At 40.9% G+C, this 23,146-nt stretch overlaps 1 protein-coding gene across 1 annotated transcript; it reads left to right on the top strand.

The window, feature by feature from the left end:
- Window positions 1-3,070: 3,070 nt before the first annotated feature.
- On the top strand, window positions 3,071-21,122 carry anapc2 (anaphase promoting complex subunit 2). The gene is made up of 14 exons (XM_075453558.1): window positions 3,071-3,384; window positions 4,707-4,956; window positions 5,872-6,193; window positions 6,345-6,477; window positions 6,562-6,772; window positions 8,482-8,601; window positions 8,755-8,872; window positions 10,146-10,324; window positions 10,398-10,539; window positions 10,616-10,691; window positions 14,597-14,812; window positions 14,892-15,024; window positions 18,371-18,612; window positions 20,570-21,122. The coding sequence occupies exons 1-14, from the start codon at window positions 3,286-3,288 to the stop codon at window positions 20,777-20,779; spliced, it is 2,451 nt and encodes an 816-aa protein (XP_075309673.1). The 5' UTR covers window positions 3,071-3,285; the 3' UTR covers window positions 20,780-21,122.
- The last annotated feature ends 2,024 nt before the right edge of the window (window positions 21,123-23,146 follow it).

Here is a 23,146-nt window from a genome sequence, read left to right as displayed (position 1 = left end):
AGACCTTCAAAATAATAGCGCCGAGACAATATTCTGAAATATCCGGTGACGATTGTGTTCAGTCTGACCGTCGATATGCTGGTCAAAACTCATGTCTGCACTCATTACGATACTTTAGCCCTCATACCTGATTTAAAACACAACTTAATTTCTGAAAAGGGACATTTTTGTCCCCTTTTAAAACGACCTAAAAACACATGTTAATATTTTTTCTGCTTTTTTTTCATAGATCTTTTATTAAAACTAAAAAGCTGATAAAACTGATGTTGAAGCTCATCAATGACATATCCCAGACCTAATAATCCACCATAGAATATTTCACTTTGCATTGCATACATTGAAAATACAGCAGTTTTTGTGTGTGTTTTTTTAACAGAAATTGGTGTTTACCTCATATACACTTGTATTTAAAGGGTTAATTTTTTTTTAAATAATTGAAAACTTGGTGGTTATGATCAGAACTGAAGTGGAATAAAAGATTTCTGAAAAAAAAAGTGGAAAAAAATATTAACATGTGGTATTTTGGGGATCATTTTAGAAGGGGACAAAAATGGCCCTTTTCAGAAATTAAGGAGGTTTTTTTTTTTTAATCAGGCATAACAAAAAAATTTAAAATCCCTAAAAATCAATGTTGTTGCTAATCATTGACATATCCCAGACCATAATTATCCCTACTCAACAATTCCACTTTGCATTCCATATTTTGAAAATACTGGCACCTAAAGGCTTCAAATTTGGGCTAAAAAGTTCAAATTGGCATCTAAAGGGTTAATTTTTTTGAAAATAATTGAAAACTTGGTAGTTATGATCAGAACTGAAGTGGAATAAAAGATTTATGGAAAAAAAAGTGGAAAAAAATATTAATATATGAGGTTTTTAGGTCGTTTTAAAAGGGGACAAAAATGTCCCTTTTCAGAAATTAAGGAGTTTTTTTTCTACACAATGAAAAATTGCATCGTATATGATGTGTGTTTGAAATTTGAAAAAATAGTCAAAAATGCACAACTGGACCAAATATGATGAGTATACTATTTCCAGTGTGAAATTATAGGAGAAAGTAGACCCCAAGTGGACAAAAATGTCCCCCATCAGGGTTTAGGGTTAATCGTTCATAATTCGTTTGAATGTCTAATTGAATTAGAATACGATGTAATTAGAATTATTAAAAATGAATCTGAGCTCAAAGCTGGTGGAGAGCAGTTGACCAAGAATAGCAATAAATATTATTCTAAAAACCATATTACACAGCTATTGGTTCATATTTTTTCATTTAAAGCTTCTTTTTAAATCTATAAATGTTAAAAAAAAAAGTGTATGTTGTTAGATGTTTTTGTTTTTTGCCTGTTGGTGATGGACAGTTATAGATATTAGACGTATAGTATCTTTAATTCGTTGAATAGTTTAAGAAAATATGCGATTCCAAACGCAAGAAAACACAGAAAATATGAGAAAAAGGATGTTATACACATGATTTGCAATAATTCAATGTGACCAGTAGAGGACAGTAAACACAATTACTGTCATAAAAGGTTATGGTAATTGTCATAAACACAATTGCTCACATAATTGAGTAATTGTTGATTTAATTGGAGCTCCCGCTGAGCTGCGTCTTATTTCTGACCTGGGCCTCTTCAAATCTAGGCTAAAAACCTACTTATTTAGGATTGCTTTGATGATGACACTTTTATCTTATTTTATATTATTCAGTTTTGTTGTATTTCATTGCTTTCACTGTTCTTTTATTGTTTTTATTTGTTATTACTTATTCTTCTCTTTGTTTATTACCTGCTGTAAAGCACTTTGGTACACCGTAATGATTGTTTGTAAAGGGCTGAATAAATAAAATACATTTACATTTACATTTACATAGATGTTTTGATTTTTTTAAACATTGTACACTCGAATATTTCATGTGTTATCATTACAGGCATTTTTTTATTGCTGATTCATACTCTTTTGTATCTCTTGTGGCCACATACAGTAATTATATGTGTTGTAAACATTTTATTTTACAGTTAGGACAGTTGTTGAAACTCAATGTGGCCACTAGATGCAGGTTTGTTAATAATTGTTATGGTCACACAAGAGAATTAGGCTAATTTTTTACTCTTTGGCTCCCCTACATGAGGATAAATCTCCTTATGAGCCCTGCACGTGCACAGCCATACACATGCATTTGTTGTCATGTTGAAGAGGCCACAAAGACGCCATCAAAAGCCCACAAAAATGTCAAGTGACCTAAAGCAGGAGAGCGTGGAGCAGGGCTGGAAACCAAAGTTGTGAACTGCGGTGTCTCAGCTCCTCGGGTGCTCCAGGGCAGTTTCAGGCCGGGGGAATGTGCATCGTAAAATTCAATGTGCATTAAAAGGAGTCAGAAGTATCAAATCAAATTTATTTGTAGCACATTTCATGTACAAAACAGTTCAAAGTGCTTTACATAAAATAAAAGCATTGCAGCAGGGAGTGGAAGAAGCATTAAAAATACATAAAATAAAATAAAGAGAAACAAATAAAATCATTTAAATGAATTTAAAAACAAGCAACAGTCCAGATAAGTTCAAAGATATCGTGCAGATTTCATGCATAGACACATGAGAACAGAAATGTTTTTAACCTGGATTTAAAAATGTCTCCATTTGGTGAAAGTTTAATCTCCACTGGCAGTTTGTTCCACTTGTTTGCAGCATAACAGCTAAATGCTGCTTCTCCATGTTTAGTTTGGACTCTGGACTGGACCAGAGTCTTAAGGTCCACAGTGTTCTCTGGTGTTGCTTTAATACCAATGTATGATGTACTGTGACGGTATCCCACATGTAAAAGAAGTGTTGCAGTTCCTCCCTGTGGCCACCTTTGGCCCTAGAGTATTACCTACCTATTACCATAACCTTTTTAGAGAATTAGTGAGTGGCGAGTGAGGTCAGTTAGTGAAAAAAAACTAAACAAACAAACAAAAACGTTCTTATTAAGCGAAGATAAAACATCAAAAAGGAGCTGTAACGTGTTATTACCGGTAGGGGGCAGCACACACTGCTATCAGTATAGAACCGTTGGAAGAAGAAGAAGAAAAAAAAACGTAGAAGAAGTCGAAGAAGTTAACCCGCCATAGAAGGAGGATAATGTTGTTTTGATTTTGTGCAAAATGATGTTACTGGTTTGAGGAATTCTTCATTCAGACGCCGGTAAAGCGGCCCTCAGTTCGGCGACACAACATGAGAAAAGCGGCCGGAGTTTAAATGCTGAACCCAGAAAGGCTGGCTCGTCTTTTGTGAAGAAAAGTGTCAGAAAATGGAGGAAATGATGATAGAATCGGAGTCTGTGGAAATGTCTGAAACCGGACAGCATCACCGGGTCGCTGATGCGTGGGAGACTGTCACTGCAGCTCTGGTGAGTGGAGCCCAGCCCCGGGCACGATCCTGGGGCCAACACGGGGGTGGGACACGGTGACCAAATCCCACTGAAATATCTGAAGATTTAACACTTTCTGCTTGTAGCGACGGTTCATCATGAGAGAGACTTAACCTCTGAGGTTTAAATCATCAGTACAAGTGTTTAGTTGAATTCCGCCGACATGTCGATGTGTTCCTTGTCTGAATTATAATTAGAAACGTGGAAATTCACATGTTTGGTTGAAAAAAAAATATCATAACATATGTTTGTCCACAGATCATGAACAGAAGGGTCATAATCAAATCAAATCAAATTTATTTATATAGCACATTTCATGTACAATTCAAAGTGCTTTACATAAAATAAAAGCATTGCAGCAGGGAGTGGAAGAAGCATTAAAAATATATAAAAGAATATAAAGAGAAACAAATAAAATAATTTAAATGAATTTAAAAACAAGCAACAGTCTGGATAAGTTAAAAGATACCGTGCAGATTTCATGCATAGACACATGAGAAAATAAATGTTTTTAACCTGGATTTAAAAATGTCTACATTTGTCTACAAGTTTAATGGTAATAATAAACCTTTAATGGTGACAAAGATGGCAGAAAGATTCAAATACAACCACTGAGATGTGCAAAATGACCATAAAAAACAACGTAAAACTGCAGCGAAGATGGATAAGATCCTAAAGTGATTTAAGGAAAAATACATTTACAAACAAAGATATAAGACTACTGAAAAGAGGGCAGAAACAAGCATAGAAACATGTAAAAGAGATGCTAAATGATGCTAAGTGAACAGATGAAGATGGAAAAATCACTACAGTGCAAAACTATATGCAAATAACCTTTAAAAGATGATAAATCATTATAAAACATCATATACAGCAAAAAATAACAACATGTAAACATCTGAGGAAAGCAAAAATATGTAAAAATATCACAAAAATAAGCCAAATGAGCACAAAAAGATGAAAGAAGCAGCAGCTCAGAGTAATCTGAACTGAAAGTCTCAAAATGAACAGATCCAGATGTTTAAGTTCTGAATGATTATGGATGGAGCCGGGGAGTTATCCACCGGTTTGCTCTGATATGAAGGAGAAGAACTAAATGGATAAAAGGATCAGTCTCTGGACTTTATAAACTGATATCAGATGATTTATAATTAGATGGATTTGGGCTGGAAAATGAATTATTTTCCCTGTTTCAAACTGTTGATAGTCGTTGACCTGCAACACATTTGGATGCAGAGGAGCCCTCTGTGAGACCCTGATGGAGCCTTTTTTCTTGTCTTGTCCTGCGGGTCCACGTGCAGGCGTCTCGTGGCGGCTCGGTGCCGCAGCAGGACCTGTCGGACCGCCTGGCGCTGCTGTGCAGCCAGGGCCTGGGCCAGCTGCTCGGCGTCTGGCTGCTGGAGAGCATGCAGATGCGCCTCTCGTCCTCGGTGGTTCCAGAGTTCTGGTCCGGACTGAAACAGCCGGAGAACGAACTGGAGGAGAGGGGCCGGGCCTTGGTTCTGCTCACCGCCTTCAGGACTCTGCTGGACCGTCTGGAACCTTTTCTGAGCAAGTAGAACAAACAAAGCGACCATGAGATCACTGCAGTTAAAGGGACAGTTCGCCTCTTCTGACATGAAGCTGTGTAACATCCCATATCAGCAACATCATTTATGAACATCTTCTTACCCCCTGCTGCGTCCTGTGAGCAGAGTTCCAGCCTCGTTTTGGTGTTGATGAAGGTAGAATAGAATAGAAAAATACTTTAGTCATCCCCCAATGGGGGAAATTCAAATTGGTCAAGTAGCTCAAAAAAATTATAAATATTTACAATGATTGTATATTAACAACAACAATAATAATTCTAGTAAAAATACTACTACAAACTAATAATAATAATAAATGACTAAATAAACAAATAAAAAATCTGGTCCGGCTAGTTGGCTGGAGTTTAAAAAATAAAGCGTTTTGCTTCTCAAAACAATATGCGTTCAACAGAGTAATACATTTGCATCACAAAATCGTTCTCCAGGAAAAAGTCAGACCTCACAATCTCTTGGCCCTATTTTCTCTCCCTTCGTATCACTGCCTGCTGTGCAGACCGAGCAGCAAACACCGTAACAGGCGCGGCTGTTGGCAGGCGGCAGCAGGCAGTGATACGAAGGGAGAGAAAATAGGGCCAAAAGATTGTGATGTCCGACTTTTTCCTGGAGAACGATTTTATGATGCAAATGTATTACTCTTTTGAACGGATATTGTTCTGAGAAGCAAAACGCTTTATTTTTTAAACCCCAGCCAACTAGCCGGACTACCTTCATCAACACCAAAACGAGGCTGGAACTCTGCTCACAGGACGCAGCAGGGGGAAGAAGATGTTCATAAATGATGTTGCTGATATGGGATGTCACACAGCTTCATGTCAAAAGAGGCGAACTGTCCCTTTAAGGTGAAGCATTTTTAAACATGTCTTCTTCCTCCTGATAGGTGGTTTGGCGCGGTTGGGGGCGTGGCAGGACACGGGCTGTGGGGGGCTGCGTGGGCCGGGCTCCAGGGGCCTCCAGGAGCGGGCCTTCACCACCATCAGGGCCCTGCTGCTCTTCTCTCCGTCCCCGGTCCTCCAGGAGCGAGTGCTGGAGTTCTACAGCAGGACCTTCTCCGTCTACATGAGTCAGGAGGCGGGCGGCGAGGACGGGGCCGACGCTGCAGACGGCCCTGAGGGAGGGGCCTGCCCGGGCTGCGGGGCCCCCACGCAGCAGTGCTGGTGTCAGAAGGCCCTGGAGCAGCTGCAGGAGCTCAGCCACATTCTGTGAGTGGGTCAGAGGGGGATGCACCGCGGATGCGGGTCAGTTTGATCAGCCGAAAACCGGAAATCACGACAGTGACCGGCCGGTCACCGATTGGATATAAAACCGTCTTTTTTAACCGGCGGCCGATTGATCGGTGCATCTCTATTCTAGGTGGAAGCTGCAGCTGCTGGAGTGGGTCAGCTCCGAGGCCGTTACCTCCATCCTCCACAAGCTGATCGAGCAGCGCATGGAGCAGCACTGCCGGGGCGAGTACGAGCGCTCCTTCCTGCTGGAGTTCCAGGAGGTGAGACGAGCTGCACGTCCCCCCTCAAACACGCCTCCCATTTCTCGGTTCCCGCTCTGAACGTGCACCTTTCTGTGTGAGCAGTGGTTGGAGCTGGTGCTCGGCTGGCTCGGCAAGGTGTTCGCCAGCGAGGTGGACGGAGACGCTCCGGTCCTGGGCGTCTTCGGTGTTCCCGCGGGGCCCGGCCCGCAGCCCGCCAGCCCCGTCATGAAGCAGTGGAGATGCCACATGCATCAGTTCTTCTGCAGGATCTACGTCAACATGAGGATCGAGGAGCTCTTCAGCATCATCAGAGGTCAGAGTTCACCCAGAGGCCCAGCAGCTTGAGTTTCTGCTGCTTTAGAAAAAGAGTGAAGAGAAAAAATAAGAAAACAGAGTCTGTGCCAGTAAGAGGGGACGGAAACAGCTGGAAAAAAGTGTTTATCGATGTGATTGTGGTGCCGTTACGGCGCCGCTCAGAGGTCCGGACAGGCCTTCTCTGTCTTCCTCTTCTTCTCTGATAGATAACGCTCACAGAGCTCAGCGTACGTCTCTGAACCGGCTCTGAACCGTAGGGCTGTGCGATACTGCAAAATGTGGCATCGATCCAATACTAAGTAAATACAGGGCCAGTATTACCGATACTTTTTACTACTACCATCTACGTTTGTGTAGAGGAGAGCAATGCATCATCATTTATTAAGTGAATGCATCATCAGTATGTAAATTATGAATGAAAACTTGAATTTTCATGATTATTTAATTAAATATGTAAGTTTTCCTTTAATTAATCATGTTTATCATGATAATTAAAACACAAGACAAAGTTTTCAGGCACATAAAAATACTTTTAATAAGGATCTCAGAAATGTTTATAGAAAACTTGAAACTTAAAGGATAAGACCGGTTTTTTGACATTGGGCCCTTGATTTCACATTATAACATGATGTTCTACTCACCCCTGCTTGTTGTTGGTCATTTGGAGCTGTTCCGAAGATATTCGCGAGGCGTCTGGCTGCTCTCTTGAGATATTCGGCCATGAAACGGTTTCCTATGGGCAAGCTTATACAGGCACAAACTATGCTGTTTATAATTTATTAATTACTGTACACTAGCACTGATAACGTGGAGGTGCGTCGCTTACTAAAAAAAATCCGGGTTACTAATTTTGAATTTTAGCCGAATGAATAAATAGGCAGCAGGTCTGTGGGCTGTCTGTGGTAGTAGCACGAGGAGGACGTCAGTAACACCCACTTTACGACAAAAATTCAAAATTATAGTAACCCGGATTTTTTTAAGTAAGCGACGCACCTCCACGTTATCAGTGCTAGTGTACAGTAATTAATAAATTATAAACAGCATAGTTTGTGCCTGTATAAGCTTGCCCATAGGAAACCGTTTCATGGCCGAATATCTCAAGAGAGCAGCCAGGCGGCTCGCGAATATCTTCGGAACAGCTCCAAATGACCAACAACAAGCAGGGGTGAGTAGAACATCATGTTATAATGTGAAATCAAGGGCCCAATGTCAAAAAACCGGTCTTATCCTTTAAATTTCCCTTTTGGGGCGGTAATCTGCATTTGCAATTAACAAACTCAAGATTATTATTATTATTTTTTTTAAATGTACTAAGTAAGATGTGCAAATAAAGTAAAGTTATAAAATAAGTGCATATTTTTATGTAGGGGCGTGGACGGGGAGGGGCTCAATTCCACGATGATTGGGATGAATAAAGGAAATTTGCTTGGATTCACGTGTACGCACAGATTCATACATCCAGATATTTTTGTGCGTTGGAGGGCATTTGGGTTTGAGCGTACGCCATGTTTCAGTAGGAAATCCACACAAGTCTTTGTACATGAGGCCCCTGGAGTTGTACAGAAGAGAAACTGAAACTTAAGAATCGATCAGTACCCAACACCAACGTTAGTATCGATACTTTAAATCGGTCCGCCCGGCCCGAGTGAACGGCACAGTTTCTTTTCTTTTCTTTGCCTCTCATCTGTTTTCCTTCGTCTCTTCCAGATTTCCCAGAATCCAAAGCTGCGATCCTGGATCTGAAGTTTTGTCTGGAACGAACGAACCAGCGACAGCAGCTGCTCACGTCTCTTAAATCTGCCTTTGAAAGCCGCCTGCTGCACCCGGGTCAGTTCGTGTTTTCCAACCTGCAACATCTTTCCATGATGCTGCAGCTGGAGGAGCTTTTTCTTTGTGTTCAGACATCAGTTTTACATGTTTCATGCGGAAGAAAAGCAAAAGAAAATGAAGTTCCTGTGAAATGTGTCGTCCCTCCTGCAGGCGTTCACACGTCGGACATCCTCACCGTTTACATCTCAGCCATCAAAGCTCTCAGAGAGCTGGACCCATCGATGGTCATCCTGCAGGTGGCCTGCCAGCCCATCCGAAAGTACCTCAGGTGAGTCCAAAGAAAAGGTCTCTCTGTTCCCTGAGCTGCTGTGAAAGGAAGTTCATGTTCATTTGTCCCACGGGAGCGCAAAGGAAACCGAAATAACATGAGGTGAAACCTTCAGAAAGTGGGAACTCTGGTGGATGGACTCACTGCTGCTGAACGTTTTAAGACTTAAATTGTAAAAACTCTCGTTTATTAATAAAGTTTTACACAATGTTTAAATGTTCAGCAGATAAACACCAAAGTGAACAGGTTGGACTTCTTTAACATTTCTGCAGTTAAAGCGTCTGATTAACGGCTTATTCTGTCGGTTTAACACAGAAGTTTGTGATAAATCTCATTTAACATCCACACAGCAACAGGAAATCCACTAAAACATGGTTTGAAGTCCCAATTAATGATCAAATCAAACTGAAATATAGTTTAAAATCAGACTACAAACTAAATAAAGGACCTTTAGAAGAAGTGAAGGTGCAGATCGTATCAGGGTTAACAGCTGGAACACAGCTGGATCACAAGTGGATCACAGCTGAAACACAACTGAAACACAGCTGGATCACAGCTGGATCACAGCTGGGTCACAGCTGAAACACAGCTGGATCACAGCTGAAACACAGCTGGATCACAGCTGGATCACAGCTGGATCACAGCTGAATCACAGCTGAAACACAGCTGGATCACAGCTGGATTACAGCTGGGTCACAGCTGAAACACAGCTGGATCACAAGTGGATCACAGCTGAAACACAACTGAAACACAGCTGGATCACAGCTGGATCACAGCTGAATCACAGCTGAAACACAGCTGGATCACAGCTGGGTCACAGATAGCTGAATCACAGCTGAAACACAGCTGGATCACAGCTGGGTCACAGCTGAAACACAACTGGATCACAGCTGGATCACAGCTGGATTACAGCTGAAACACAGCTGGATCACAGCTGGGTCACAGCTGAAACACAGCTGGATCACAGCTGGGTCACAGCTGAAACACAGCTGGATCTCAGCTGGATCACAGCTGGATCACAGCTGGATCACAGCTGGATCTCAGCTGGATCACAGCTGGATCACAGCTGGGTCACAGCTGAAACACAGCTGGATCTCAGCTGGATCACAGCTGGGTCACAGCTGAAACACAGCTGGATCACAGCTGGATCACAGCTGGATCACAGCTGGGTCACAGCTGAAACACAGCTGGATCTCAGCTGGATCACAGCTGGGATGAAAAGGCTCAGAAACAGAGCAGACAGAACTCACGTCTCGGCCTCGCTGTGTTTCAGGACTCGGGAGGACACGGTGCGGCAGATCGTCGCCGGTCTGACCGGAGACGCAGAGGGCTGCACGGACCTGGCGTCCGAGCTGTCCAGAGGAGACCCCGTGACTCTGGAGATGCAGGACAGCGACGACGAGGGCAACGACCCGGAGGACTGGGCTCCGGACCCGACCGACGCCGTGCCCGGTCAGTGAACGCACCGCGCGCTGCTGCTGAATGTAATCCGTTTGACTCAACAGTTTCTGCTCCCTGTGGTCAGATAAAATGGGGTCGAAGCGGCGCTCCTCTGACATCATCAGCCTGCTGGTCAGCATCTACGGCAGCAAGGACATCTTCATAGACGAGTACAGAGCGCTGCTGGCCGACAGGCTGCTGCACCAGCTCAACTACAACACCGCCAGGTGCGCCCGGCTCCATCCACGCCGCTCCCCGATCCCTCACAGGTTTCTGACGCGCTTCGTGTTCTGATGCTTTCAGGGAGATCCGGAACGTGGAGCTGCTGAAGCTGCGCTTCGGCGAGTCTCACATGCACTACTGCGAGGTCATGCTGAAGGTATTCCACACGCCCGGCTCGTTTAGCTCCACAGCTAATTTAAAACTTAATCACATTTTAACTTCTGATTTTATTGTGTTAGTAGCTACTTTCTACTTTCTACTTGCTACTTTCTACTTTCTACTTGCTACTTGCTACTTGCTACTTTCTACTTGCTACTTGCTACTTGCTACTTTCTACTTGCTACTTTTTACTTGCTACTTGCTACTTGCTACTTTCTACTTTCTACTTTCTACTTTCTACTTGCTACTTTCTACTTTCTACTTGCTACTTTCTACTTGCTACTTGCTACTTGCTACTTTCTACTTGCTACTTTCTACTTTCTACTTGCTACTTTCTACTTGCTACTTTTTACTTGCTACTTGCTACTTTCTACTTGCTACTTTTTACTTGCTACTTGCTACTTGCTACTTTCTACTTGCTACTTTTTACTTGCTACTTGCTACTTGCTACTTTCTACTTTCTACTTGCTACTTTCTACTTTCTACTTGCTACTTGCTACTTTCTACTTGCTACTTTCTACTTGCTACTTGCTACTTTCTACTTGCTACTTTCTACTTGCTACTTTTTACTTGCTACTTGCTACTTGCTACTTTCTACTTGCTACTTTTTACTTTCTACTTTCTACTTGCTACTTGCTACTTTCTACTTGCTACTTTCTACTTGCTACTTTCTACTTGCTACTTTCTACTTGCTACTTTTTACTTGCTACTTGCTACTTGCTACTTGCTACTTGCTACTTTCTACTTGCTACTTTTTACTTGCTACTTGCTACTTTCTACTTGCTACTTTTTACTTGCTACTTGCTACTTTCTACTTGCTACTTTCTACTTTCTACTTGCTACTTGCTACTTTCTACTTGCTACTTTTTACTTGCTACTTGCTACTTGCTACTTTCTACTTTCTACTTTCTACTTTCTACTTGCTACTTGCTACTTGCTACTTTTTACTTGCTACTTTCTACTTGCTACTTTCTACTTTCTACTTGCTACTTTCTACTTGCTACTTTTTACTTGCTACTTTTTACTTGCTACTTTCTACTTTCTACTTGCTACTTGCTACTTTCTACTTGCTACTTTTTACTTGCTACTTGCTACTTGCTACTTGCTACTTTTAACTTGCTACTTGCTACTTGCTACTTTCTACTTGCTACTTTTTACTTGCTACTTGCTACTTGCTACTTTCTACTTGCTACTTTCTACTTGCTACTTTTTACTTGCTACTTGCTACTTTCTACTTTCTACTTGCTACTTTCTACTTGCTACTTGCTACTTGCTACTTGCTACTTGCTACTTGCTACTTTCTACTTGCTACTTTTTACTTGCTACTTGCTACTTGCTACTTGCTACTTTTTACTTGCTACTTGCTACTTGCTACTTTCTACTTGCTACTTTTTACTTGCTACTTGCTACTTTCTACTTGCTACTTTTTACTTTTTACTTGCTACTTTCTACTTGCTACTTGCTACTTTCTACTTTCTACTTGCTACTTTCTACTTGCTACTTTTTACTTGCTACTTTCTACTTGCTACTTTCTACTTGCTACTTTTTACTTGCTACTTGCTACTTTCTACTTGCTACTTGCTACTTGCTACTTTTTACTTGCTACTTGCTACTTGCTACTTGCTACTTTTTACTTGCTACTTGCTACTTTCTACTTGCTACTTGCTACTTGCTACTTTCTACTTGCTACTTTTTACTTGCTACTTGCTACTTGCTACTTTCTACTTGCTACTTGCTACTTTTTACTTGCTACTTGCTACTTTCTACTTGCTACTTGCTACTTTCTACTTTTTACTTGCTACTTGCTACTTGCTACTTTCTACTTGCTACTTGCTACTTGCTACTTTCTACTTGCTACTTTCTACTTGCTACTTGCTACATGCTACTTGCTACTTTCTACTTGCTACTTTCTACTTTCTACTTTCTACTTTCTACTTGCTACTTGCTACTTTCTACTTGCTACTTTTTACTTGCTACTTGCTACTTGCTACTTTCTACTTGCTACTTTTTACTTGCTACTTGCTACTTGCTACTTTCTACTTTCTACTTGCTACTTGCTACTTTTTATTTGCTACTTGCTACTTTCTACTTGCTACTTGCTACTTGCTACTTTCTACTTGCTACTTGCTACTTGCTACTTTCTACTTTCTACTTGCTACTTGCTACTTTTTACTTGCTACTTGCTACTTTCTACTTGCTACTTGCTACTTTTTACTTGCTACTTGCTACTTTCTACTTGCTAATTGCTACTTGCTACTTTTTACTTGCTACTTGCTACTTGCTACTTTCTACTTTCTACTTGCTACTTTTTACTTGCTACTTTCTACTTGCTACTTTCTACTTGCTACTTTCTACTTGCTACTTTCTACTTGCTACTTGCTACTTTCTACTTGCTACTTTTTACTTGCTACTTGCTACTTTCTACTTGCTACTTTCTACTTTCTACTTGCTACTTGCTACTTTCTACTTGCTACTTGCTACTTTTTACTTTTTACTTGCTACTTTCTACTTGCTACTTGCTACTTGCTACTTTCTACTTTTTACTTGCTACTTGCTACTTGCTACGTTCTACTTGCTACTTGCTACGTTCTACTTGCTACTTTCTACTTGCTACTTGCTACTTTTTACTTTTTACTTGCTACTTTCTACTTGCTACTTTCTACTTGCTACTTTTTACTTGCTACTTGCTACTTGCTACTTGCTACTTTTTACTTGCTACTTGCTACTTGCTACTTTCTACTTGCTACTTTCTACTTGCTACTTTCTACTTTCTACTTTTTACTTTCTACTTGCTACTTTTTACTTGCTACTTGCTACTTTTTACTTTTTACTTGCTACTTTCTACTTTCTACTTTTTACTTTCTACTTGCTACTTTTTACTTGCTACTTGCTACTTGCTACTTGCTACTTTTTACTTGCTACTTGCTACTTGCTACTTTCTACTTGCTACTTGCTACTTTTTACTTGCTACTTGCTACTTTCTACTTGCTACTTTCTACTTGCTACTTGCTACTTTCTACTTGCTACTTTCTACTTGCTACTTGCTACTTTCTACTTTCTACTTGCTACGTTCTACTTGCTACTTTCTACTTGTTACTTGCTATTTGCTACTTTTTACTTTCTACTTGCTACTTTTTACTTGCTACTTGCTACTTTCTACTTGCTACTTTCTACTTGCTACTTGCTACTTTCTACTTGCTACTTTCTACTTGCTACTTGCTACTTTCTACTTTCTACTTGCTACGTTCTACTTGCTACTTTCTACTTGTTACTTGCTATTTGCTACTTGCTAATTTTTTCTTCTTTCTGCATTCTAATAACTTTGGACTTCATGGTCCAAATTTCCCAAATGAGGCATCGTTGGAATCCTTGGATCATGAAGAGTCCAACGCATACGTATACTTTGCGTATACTTAGATTTTTTAATTTTTTACTTAAAAAAGCATTTCAGGCCACGCAGATTGTCCGATCTCCACGGGACTTGGCACATAGAATCTTCAGACCAAGCCGCACATAACTTATCATGTGGATTTTTTTATTTCGCTTCCGTTTGCCCGTGGCAGCCAATCAAACTCTACGCCGACGCGCAAACGGGACGTTAGGCCGTATCTCTGAGATGCATTGATGTATAGCTGCCAAACTTGGTGCATGGACTCATGACGCCTTCCTGAGAGGCCGAAGCCTTCCCTATTGTGCCATTCTGCTAGGACCCCCCCCCATCTCTGCTTGCAGCTATATTCTATTGTTCTTATTTCTTTCTTTTTTGTTTAAAATTTAAATCATGCTTTTTATTTCTACTGTTTTAATGTCTCTGTAAAGCACTTTGAGTCGCCTTGTTGTTGAATTGTGCTGCACAGATAAACCTGCCTTGCCTCATTCTGAAGCCTCGGTGTGTTCCTGCAGGACATGGCGGACTCTCGCCGGATCAACAGCAACATCTGCGAGGAGGAGTCCAAGCTGAGCGAGGAGGAGCAGCCGCCGGAGCGGCCGCCGCTGTCTCTGTCGGCCATCATCATGTCGTCCGAGTTCTGGCCGACGCTGAAGGAGGAGAAGCTGGAGCTGCCCCCCGCCGTGTGCCAGGCCATGGAGGCCTACACCCACCGCTACGAGAAGCTGAAGGTGCAGATCCGTCAGCTCCGCTCACCTTCTGCCACCCGAACAAACGCTGATGTTTCCTCTTCTTCTTCTTGTGCTCCAGGCCATGAGGACGCTGAGCTGGAAGCCTCACTTGGGCTCCGTCACGCTGGACGTGGAGCTGGAGGACCGAACGCTCACCAACCTCACCGTGTCCCCCATCCTGGCCGCCATCATCCTGCACTTCCAGGAAAAAAGTTAGAGTTAAAGATGAGAAGTTTCACTGCACGTTGTCGTAGATAAGGCTGAAAACAGAGCAAAAATGTTTGGTTTGTGCCGTAAAGTTTGAGTCAGACTGGAACTGGTCACGGCTCCAGCTGCCACACTGGAAAAAATGCCCCTCCAAAAATAAGTAAAAAAACAACAAATACAAGACGTTTTTGCTTGAAATAAGCAAAAAATCTGCCAATGGAACTAGTGAAAATCGGCTTGTCAAGATTTCTTGAAATAAGATGTGATATTTAAGACTTTTTGAGATAAAAGTGATCTTGAAATTAGCTTAAAAACCTCTTCAAATGAAAAAAAAAGCTTGTTTCATATGATATATGACTCAAAACAAGAAGTTTTCAAGAATTTTTCTTTTTTTTTTTTTGATCAAGGTCTTTTTATTTTGTTTTTACAACTTTTTAACAACAAAAACATTTTTACAACAACAATTTACAATTCAACATAAGTCCAACAAAACAAAAACAGGACAGCGAGTCCCCTCTAACCCCAGCCCACCCCCCCAACCCCTTTCCCCCCCCAAATACCAGACTTACAGTATTATCTAGACTTTTTCATTTAACAAGATATTCCAGATGTATTGTCTTCAAACAACTCCCTATATCTGGCTGAAATGGTACTTGTTTCAAGTGTAATGAGATACTCAATGAGAAAAATATACTTAGTTAGATTTTGATTTTTTCCAGTGCATGTGGCTGATCCAGAGTTTTCATCTCAGGTTATTTGGAATATCAGAAGTTAGGATCTTTGCTGATAAAATTAACGATATAAATTCACTGACTTGGTCACAGAGTGAAGCAGAAAAAAGCTTTTTATCTATAAAGGGGATAAATGATCAAAATAAACCTTTCTCTGTGCTTTACAGAAGATATTTGGACCTTCAGTGAGCCTGTTTAGGACAAACTCTGTCCGCACATGGAGCGTCCTCCATCTTTATCTCCACCTAACAGTTCAGATGATGCTGCCTTCACTGTACCTTAGAAGTGTGGGACGTTAAACTACTTTGCTCCTGATTTTTGCTTTGATAGAGAGATAGATAGATTTTTATTTTTATACTTTCGTATGAAAAAAAAAAAATGCATGTAACTATTTGTACATACAAAAGAAAGAAAAAGAGAAATTTAAAAAAAAAATTCAATCACATAAAGTGCTAATACACAAAACACCGCACATTGTCGGAAAAAGGAATGGGAAGAAGTACGATACTTTTTTAGTTTCCCACCGCTTTTTAACTACTCTTCAGTTTGTAAATATCCTAACTACAATACACCTATATAAATATATACCATATATACACTTCCTAAATATCTAAATAAATATATATTACACACATATCCTTGTAAATATAAATGTAAATATGAATATAAATAAATATATACCATATACTAATTAAATTACAATATAACAATTAACCCTATTCTATTCATATATTTATCCCTCATCGTTAACATACTTCCTCTTCCATGTACTTGTTTAAAAATATCTTTTTGGTACTTTTTTTTTTTTTTAAACAGAATTATATTTGTCTCCAGACTGTTTCCACAAAGTCCCCCCACAGCTCGATACGCACATGCTTTTCATATTTGTTTGGACCTTTGTTTTTTGTTTTTTTAATTTAGGTCTCCCCTTAGATTATATCTAATATAACCTAATCAATAATATCTATTGATATTAAAGCAGATGTGAGAGGTTTGAGAGCCTTAAATCTTTCTGCTTCTGACTGGATTTGAAGGACTTTGACTTTTTTCGTGCACATTCCAGGCCTGAAGCCGCCCCGGAGCAGCTGGGGGCTCAGATACCGCAGGGCACTTGACTCTTTTGTGACGGCTGGACTCGCAGCCATTTGTTTTTATCACAGCATCCCACATCTGTACGGGAGACAAACTGCTTTAACCTTGTAACCCACAGTTGCAGATATGCAACAAGCTTTTTATTTATTTACATTATTTATTTACATTATATTTATATATATATTTTTATTTACATTACATTATTTTATTTTATTTTTTTTTTAATTTACATACATTATTTACATTCATGTGTAATATTTTTTACATTACATTTTATGTGCCGACAGTTGTCACAGCATCATTCTCTCGGCTCAGTGAATTACACTCTGCTTTGCGGTGGTCTGTTCTAGTTGGTTCTGGTCTCGTTTGGTGTGGTCTGCTTTGTCCACCTTTCACAGCGGTAATGGGAGCTCAGGTCTCCAAATTGTATTATTACAAAATTAATCAGGAAAGCCCACAGTTGCAAATATGCAACATTGCCTAAAATGATCAAAAATAGCCCATTTCCAAAAAATTCAAAAATATTGGTTTATTCCCCCCCAAAAAGATGCAAGAAGAGCCAAAATGATTTTTTTCAATGATTATTCATATGCTTGGATGCTACAAGGTTAATCTGAGCAGCTAGAAGCTGAGACAGAGCACAGGGAAGTTCAGAGTTTGTGGGGTCATCAACCCTCCAGCAGCTGCTGGGCTGTTAGACTCGGGATAAAAGAGTCCAAATGAAGGCCAAAGAGTTCAGGTTTCAGCGCCCGTTCGATCCTCCAGCCAGGGCCGGCCCAAGCCTTTATGGGGCCTTAAGCAGAATTTCATTTGGGGCCCCCCTACCATCACCTCAGCTCCAGATGCCTCATTATTCCATAGGCTACACTGTTATGTGTGTAACGGACCCACAATCATTAGCATTATTTGTAATCATCTTACATTATACAGGTGTCATTCTTGTTTTTAACCTTAAAGGGACAGCAAACTCATAAATATGGTTTAATTAACGTCTACATAAAGAGTGATGTATAAGTGTGGCTCATTAATTTAACTATTTGAAAGTAACATCAGCAGGCTGGAGACTGCATTTATAGTAAACACGTTAAATAGTTTAATTTCTTTCAGATGTGCAATGGTGTGCAAAATGTTCAAAATCCAAATCCAAAATAGAATCAAATGACATTCAGATTATCTTACAGAAAAATAAAGTTGTAATCAAAATGAAATACTTAAATACAATACTTAAATCATTTTGCCCAACGGTGGCAGCAGCCAACAGGAGGCATAAATTAACCTAGTATTAGTATTTTGTCAAAATTATATATTTTTTTTCTGGTGTAATACAATTTCGTTTAAATTATTCAATGTTATTTTAATTTCATGTATATATTAACTTTTTTTATCACAACGTCTCGGTGCTCTCTGGGGCCCCCTGGTGGCGTGGGGGCCCTAAGCGACCGCATAGTTGGCATATGCCTTGGGCCGGCTCTGCCTCCAGCTGTGATAAAACTCTGAGATCACAGATGGAACCTGTCCCCCCCATCAGGTTCCTGGACCCTGGAGGAGCTGAGCACCAAGCTGGGCGCCCCGAAGGAGCTGGTGCACAGGAAGCTGGCGCTGTGGCAGCAGCACGGCGTGCTGAGGGAGGAGGCGGGGGGCCGCTACTACGTGGTGGAGACGGGCTCGTCCAAAGAGAAGCTGGAGAGGGGGGCAATGCTGATCGACAGCGACGAGGAGAGGGACTCCAACACCACCACCCAGTCTGAGCAGAGGGAGGAGAAGCTGCAGGTGAGCACACGCCTCTTCTTCTTCTTCTGTCATTTCCTGCTCCTTCAACCTCAGGAGTCTGCAAACGTTATTTCAGTCCTGATCGGGTAAATCATCCATTTTCCAGCTCAGTATTATTGATTATTGCTGATTAGTGATCGGTTCTGAGGCTGGAAACTGGAGCCTTTTCAGCGTAACTCGTACTTTGATCCTGAAGCTTTTAAAAGGTCGCCCTCGTGATGTCAGAGCCCCCATCGGCTAACTTTCCTAAAGTCCTCCAGATTATCAGACATTTTTATCAAGTTTGATTCATTTTCTTGGGACCAGCTAATAATCAAAGCTCAGCTAATCATTAGTGCTGGGCGTGTTAACTCGTTTGTTATTTATCAAATCAAAATCAAATCAAATTTATTTAGATAGATAGATAAATACTTTATTCATCCCAATTTGGGAAATTGTTTTGTTGCAGCAGCATACAGATATGAAAACAATTAAAGTAAAAATAAGCGAATAAAATAAAATAAAAATAGTGAATAAACATTCGCTATATACAAATTTGTAGCACATTTCATGTAAAAACAATTCAAAGTGCTTCACATAAAATAAAAGCATTGCAGCAGGGAGTGGAAGAAGCATTAAAAATACATAAAAGAATATAAAGAGAAACAAATAAAATAATTTAAATTAATTTAAAAACAAGCAGCAGTCCAGATAAGTTCAAAGATATCGTGCAGATTTCATGCATAGACACATGAGAACAGAAATGTCTTTAACCTGGATTTAAAAATGTCTCCATTTGGTGAAAGTTTAATCTCCACTGGCAGTTTGTTCCACTTGTTTGCAGCATAACAGCTAAATGCTGCTTCTCCATGTTTAGTCTGGACTCTGGACCGGACCAGCTGACCTGAGTCCTTGGATCTCAGAGCTCTGCTGGCTTTATATTCTCTGAACATATCACAGATGTAAACCATCAGCAGGCTTTTAAAATCTATTCTGTGACTGACTGGAAGCCAGAGTAAAGATTTTAAAGCTGCTGTGATGTGTTCAGATCTCTTAGTCCGGGTTAAAACTCCAGCAGCAGCGTTCTGGATGAGCTGCAGATGTTTAATGCTCTTTGTGGGAAGTCCAGTTAAAAGAGCGTTACAGTGATGGAGTCTGCTGGAGATGAATGCATGGATGAGTTTATTATTTAACGCTGATGAATATTTTATGGCGCATTAACGCAGGTTTTATTATTGTAAGTCTGTTCAATGCATCACATTCACACAGTTACAGCAAACACCACGAAGCATGGAGGAATAAAATAAAGATAAACTAGCAGGTAACATCACTGCTACAGGTGTAAAGCTAACGGAGCTAACCGGCGCTACTTCCTGTTTTACTGGTTTCAACATAAAAGCATGTATTTCAAAATAAATTAAAAAAACAAAAAACTCCTGCATTTACAGCCAAGTTGAATTGTCTTCTCAGCGTAGTAGTTCCAGTCTAAAATATCACTTAAAGGCAAAACACACAACTGATAGCAGCAAGTCATTCAAGGAAACAGACAGTGGAGCGAGGCTTCTACATAAAAACTACAGAAAGATGCTGATGTTAAAAGTGTGTTTGCACAACAAATGTTATGGCACTTTCATTCATATGGCAGCACATTTAAAATAAAACTAAATGCTAAAAGCTATACACTACTTTTGAATTCCTTTTTGGATTCTGCGTACAAATGCGATTAATCGCGATTAATCAGGGAAATCATGTGATTAATTAGATTAAACATTTTAATCGTTGATCAGCCCTACTATTCATACATTCATGCACCTGATAAAAAGGCCTCATCATCTCTCCTGGTTCTAACTCCAGATATAAAAGGTCATGAAAAAGATATAAAACCAGACTTTAACACCAGGTCTGTGCCCTCAAATGTCTTCAAACGTCCCCTTAAAGACAGAAAAGTGTGAAACATCTGGTGCGTCTGTGTCTGCAGCTGTTCTGGGCCTACATCCAGGCCATGCTCACCAACCTGGACAGCATGACGCTGGACCGGATCCACTCCATGCTGCGGATGTTCGTCGCCACGGGGCCCGTCGTCACGGAGATGGACGTCAATGAGCTGGAGGCGTTCCTGCAGAAGAAGGTCCGGGAGCATCAGCTGATGGTGTCCGCGGGCGTCTACAGGCTCCCCAAAACAAACTGAACTGAAACTGTTCAAGTGCGCCGGGAAGATTTCATCGTTGAACGGACTGCTTATCGCAGAATGCGAAAATACAGAAAAGTCTGACAGAAAAGATTCTTTCGTGTTCATTCTGTGATGCTGCAGCTGGAAATGAAGATGTTGTCACAGATGTTTCTGACTGATATTTGATCGTTACAAAAACTGTTTAATTTCTCGTGTTTGCCTGAAAGTGTTTGACACACAGACACGTTTGTTTGCATCTCAAACATCAGTCAAATTTTCCCTGCTACTGACTGTGATTGGCAGATGTCTGCAGGCCCACAGATGAATATAAACAACCCAAAAGAATACACTTTAAATCTTCCATATTGTGTAAAACTACTTCTTCCTGTTCCTGGCAGCATCTGAGAAATAACTCCTCATGGTTTATTTATTGATTTATTTTCTCCTTTAGCAGCAGCTAATGCTAACAGCTTAGCTAATGAAGGTGACGTACACCTGCTTCTAAGGAGTTATTGCTGTTCCTTTAGCAGCAGCTAACGCTAACAGCTTAGCTACTGAAGGTGACGTACATCAGCTTCTAAGGAGTTATTGCTGTTATTTTCTCCTTTAGCAGCAGCTAACGCTAACAGCTTAGCTAATGAAGGTGACGTACACCAGCTTCTAAGGAGTTATTGCTGTTATTTTCTCCTTTAGCAGCAGCTAACGCTAACAGCTTAGCTAATGAAGGTGACGTACATCAGCTTCTAAGGAGTTATTGCTGTTATTTTCTCCTTTAGCAGCAGCTAACGCTAACAGCTTAGCTAATGAAGGTGACGTACACCAGCTTCTAAGGAGTTATTGCTGTTCCTTTAGCAGCAGCTAACGCTAACAGCGTAGCTACTGAAGGTGACGTACATCAGCTTCTAAGGAGTTATTGCTGTTATTTTCTCCTTTAGCAGCAGCTAACGCTAACAGCTTAGCTAATGAAGGTGACGTACACCAGCTTCTAAGGAGTTATTGCTGTTCCTTTAGCAGCAGCTAACGCTAACAGCTTAGCTACTGAAGGTGACGTACATCAGCTTCTAAGGAGTTATTGCTGTTATTTTCTCCTTTAGCAGCAGCTAACGCTAACAGCTTAGCTACTGAAGGTGATGTACACCAGCTTCTAAGGAGTTATTGCTGTTCCTTTAGCAGCAGCTAACACTAACAGCTTAGCTAATGAAGGTGACGTACACCAGCTAAGGAGTTATTGCTGTTCCTTTAGCAGCAGCTAACGCTAACAGCTTAGCTACTGAAGGTGACGTACACCAGCTAAGGAGTTATTGCTGCTCCTTTAGCAGCAGCTAATGCTAACAGCTTAGCTACTGAAGATGACGTACATCAGCTTCTAAGGAGTTATTGCTGCTCCTCTCTGAAAGATGAACATTATTGTTCCCACATTACTTTGTTAGCTGAAGCTTTCTAGCTGAACGGTTCCGTTCTGTAACTCATCAGCCTGCAGCTGTGTGGATAAGGTGTGTTTCCAACACAGCAGCATGACGGCGTGTCCTCAGCCAACGTACGAACATACAGAAACTAACGCTCCACCACCAGAGTCCCGTTGAAGCCGTGTTGGTTGAACCTCTCCAGTTCTAACGGGTATAATTCCATGTGGAAGTAGCTGCTGACTTCACCAAAAAGGTGGGGTTGAGCAGGGCTGAAACAGAGAGCCACTGAGCTTAAACCAGCAGGTATTCTGGCCCGTTTCATTACATTACATTGCGGTCATTTTGCAGACGCTTTTCCAAAGCGACTTACAGTAAGTGATGGCCACCAGCTTTCATTAATCAAACTGTTAAAAAAGGGGAAAACTCGTCACCTTTAAAGCCTGCTGTCAGCAGCAGGATCTCCAGGCCAAGAGGTCAGTGATCCCGGCTGAATAATAACCGATGCAGGACCTTTACTCCACCCTGGTGGAGATATGCAGCCCAGAATAAACCGGTTTTAAAGTTTGTGAACCTTAAGAAACACTTTTCCAGCCTGAAACTGCCCCGGAGCGCCCAGAAGAGGCGAAGCCACAGCTCATGGTTGGTTTGTATGCGGCCTCTTCAACATGTGGTACACGGCTGTGCGTGTGCAGGGCTCACAGTGCTGTTCCAACCCACACCTGTAGGGGGAGCCACATCCTCTGGTGTTATTTTATCATCCACAGCTTTTTTAATTCCAGGTTAAACAATTAAAGCAGCTGAAACAGTAAAAATGATCCCAATCGCCTCCGAGCTCCAACTCTAAACCCGCTTATAAACAGCAACTTAATTATGTTAATAATAATAATTATGTTCAATCTGTGCTTTGTGCTCATTTCATTTGAATCATTCAGAGACAACCGGTGGATTTATTGCTTTATTTGGATTTGGACACATTAGC

The sequence above is a fragment of the Odontesthes bonariensis genome, chromosome 21 (assembly GCF_027942865.1).
Source record: "Odontesthes bonariensis isolate fOdoBon6 chromosome 21, fOdoBon6.hap1, whole genome shotgun sequence".
Classification (NCBI taxonomy): domain Eukaryota; kingdom Metazoa; phylum Chordata; class Actinopteri; order Atheriniformes; family Atherinopsidae; genus Odontesthes; species Odontesthes bonariensis.
This window is presented reverse-complemented; position numbering and strand designations above follow the sequence as displayed.

Excerpts from the sequence above, each read along its gene's own strand:
- anapc2 (XM_075453558.1), top strand. The coding sequence starts at position 3,286 with ATGGAGGAAATGATGATAGAATCGGAGTCTGTGGAAATGTCTGAAACC. Across the intron at positions 8,873-10,145 it reads CCCATCCGAAAGTACCTCAG|GACTCGGGAGGACACGGTGC; the intron begins GTGAGTCCAAAG and ends GCTGTGTTTCAG. Across the intron at positions 15,025-18,370 it reads CCTGCACTTCCAGGAAAAAA|GTTCCTGGACCCTGGAGGAG; the intron begins GTTAGAGTTAAA and ends CCCCCCCATCAG.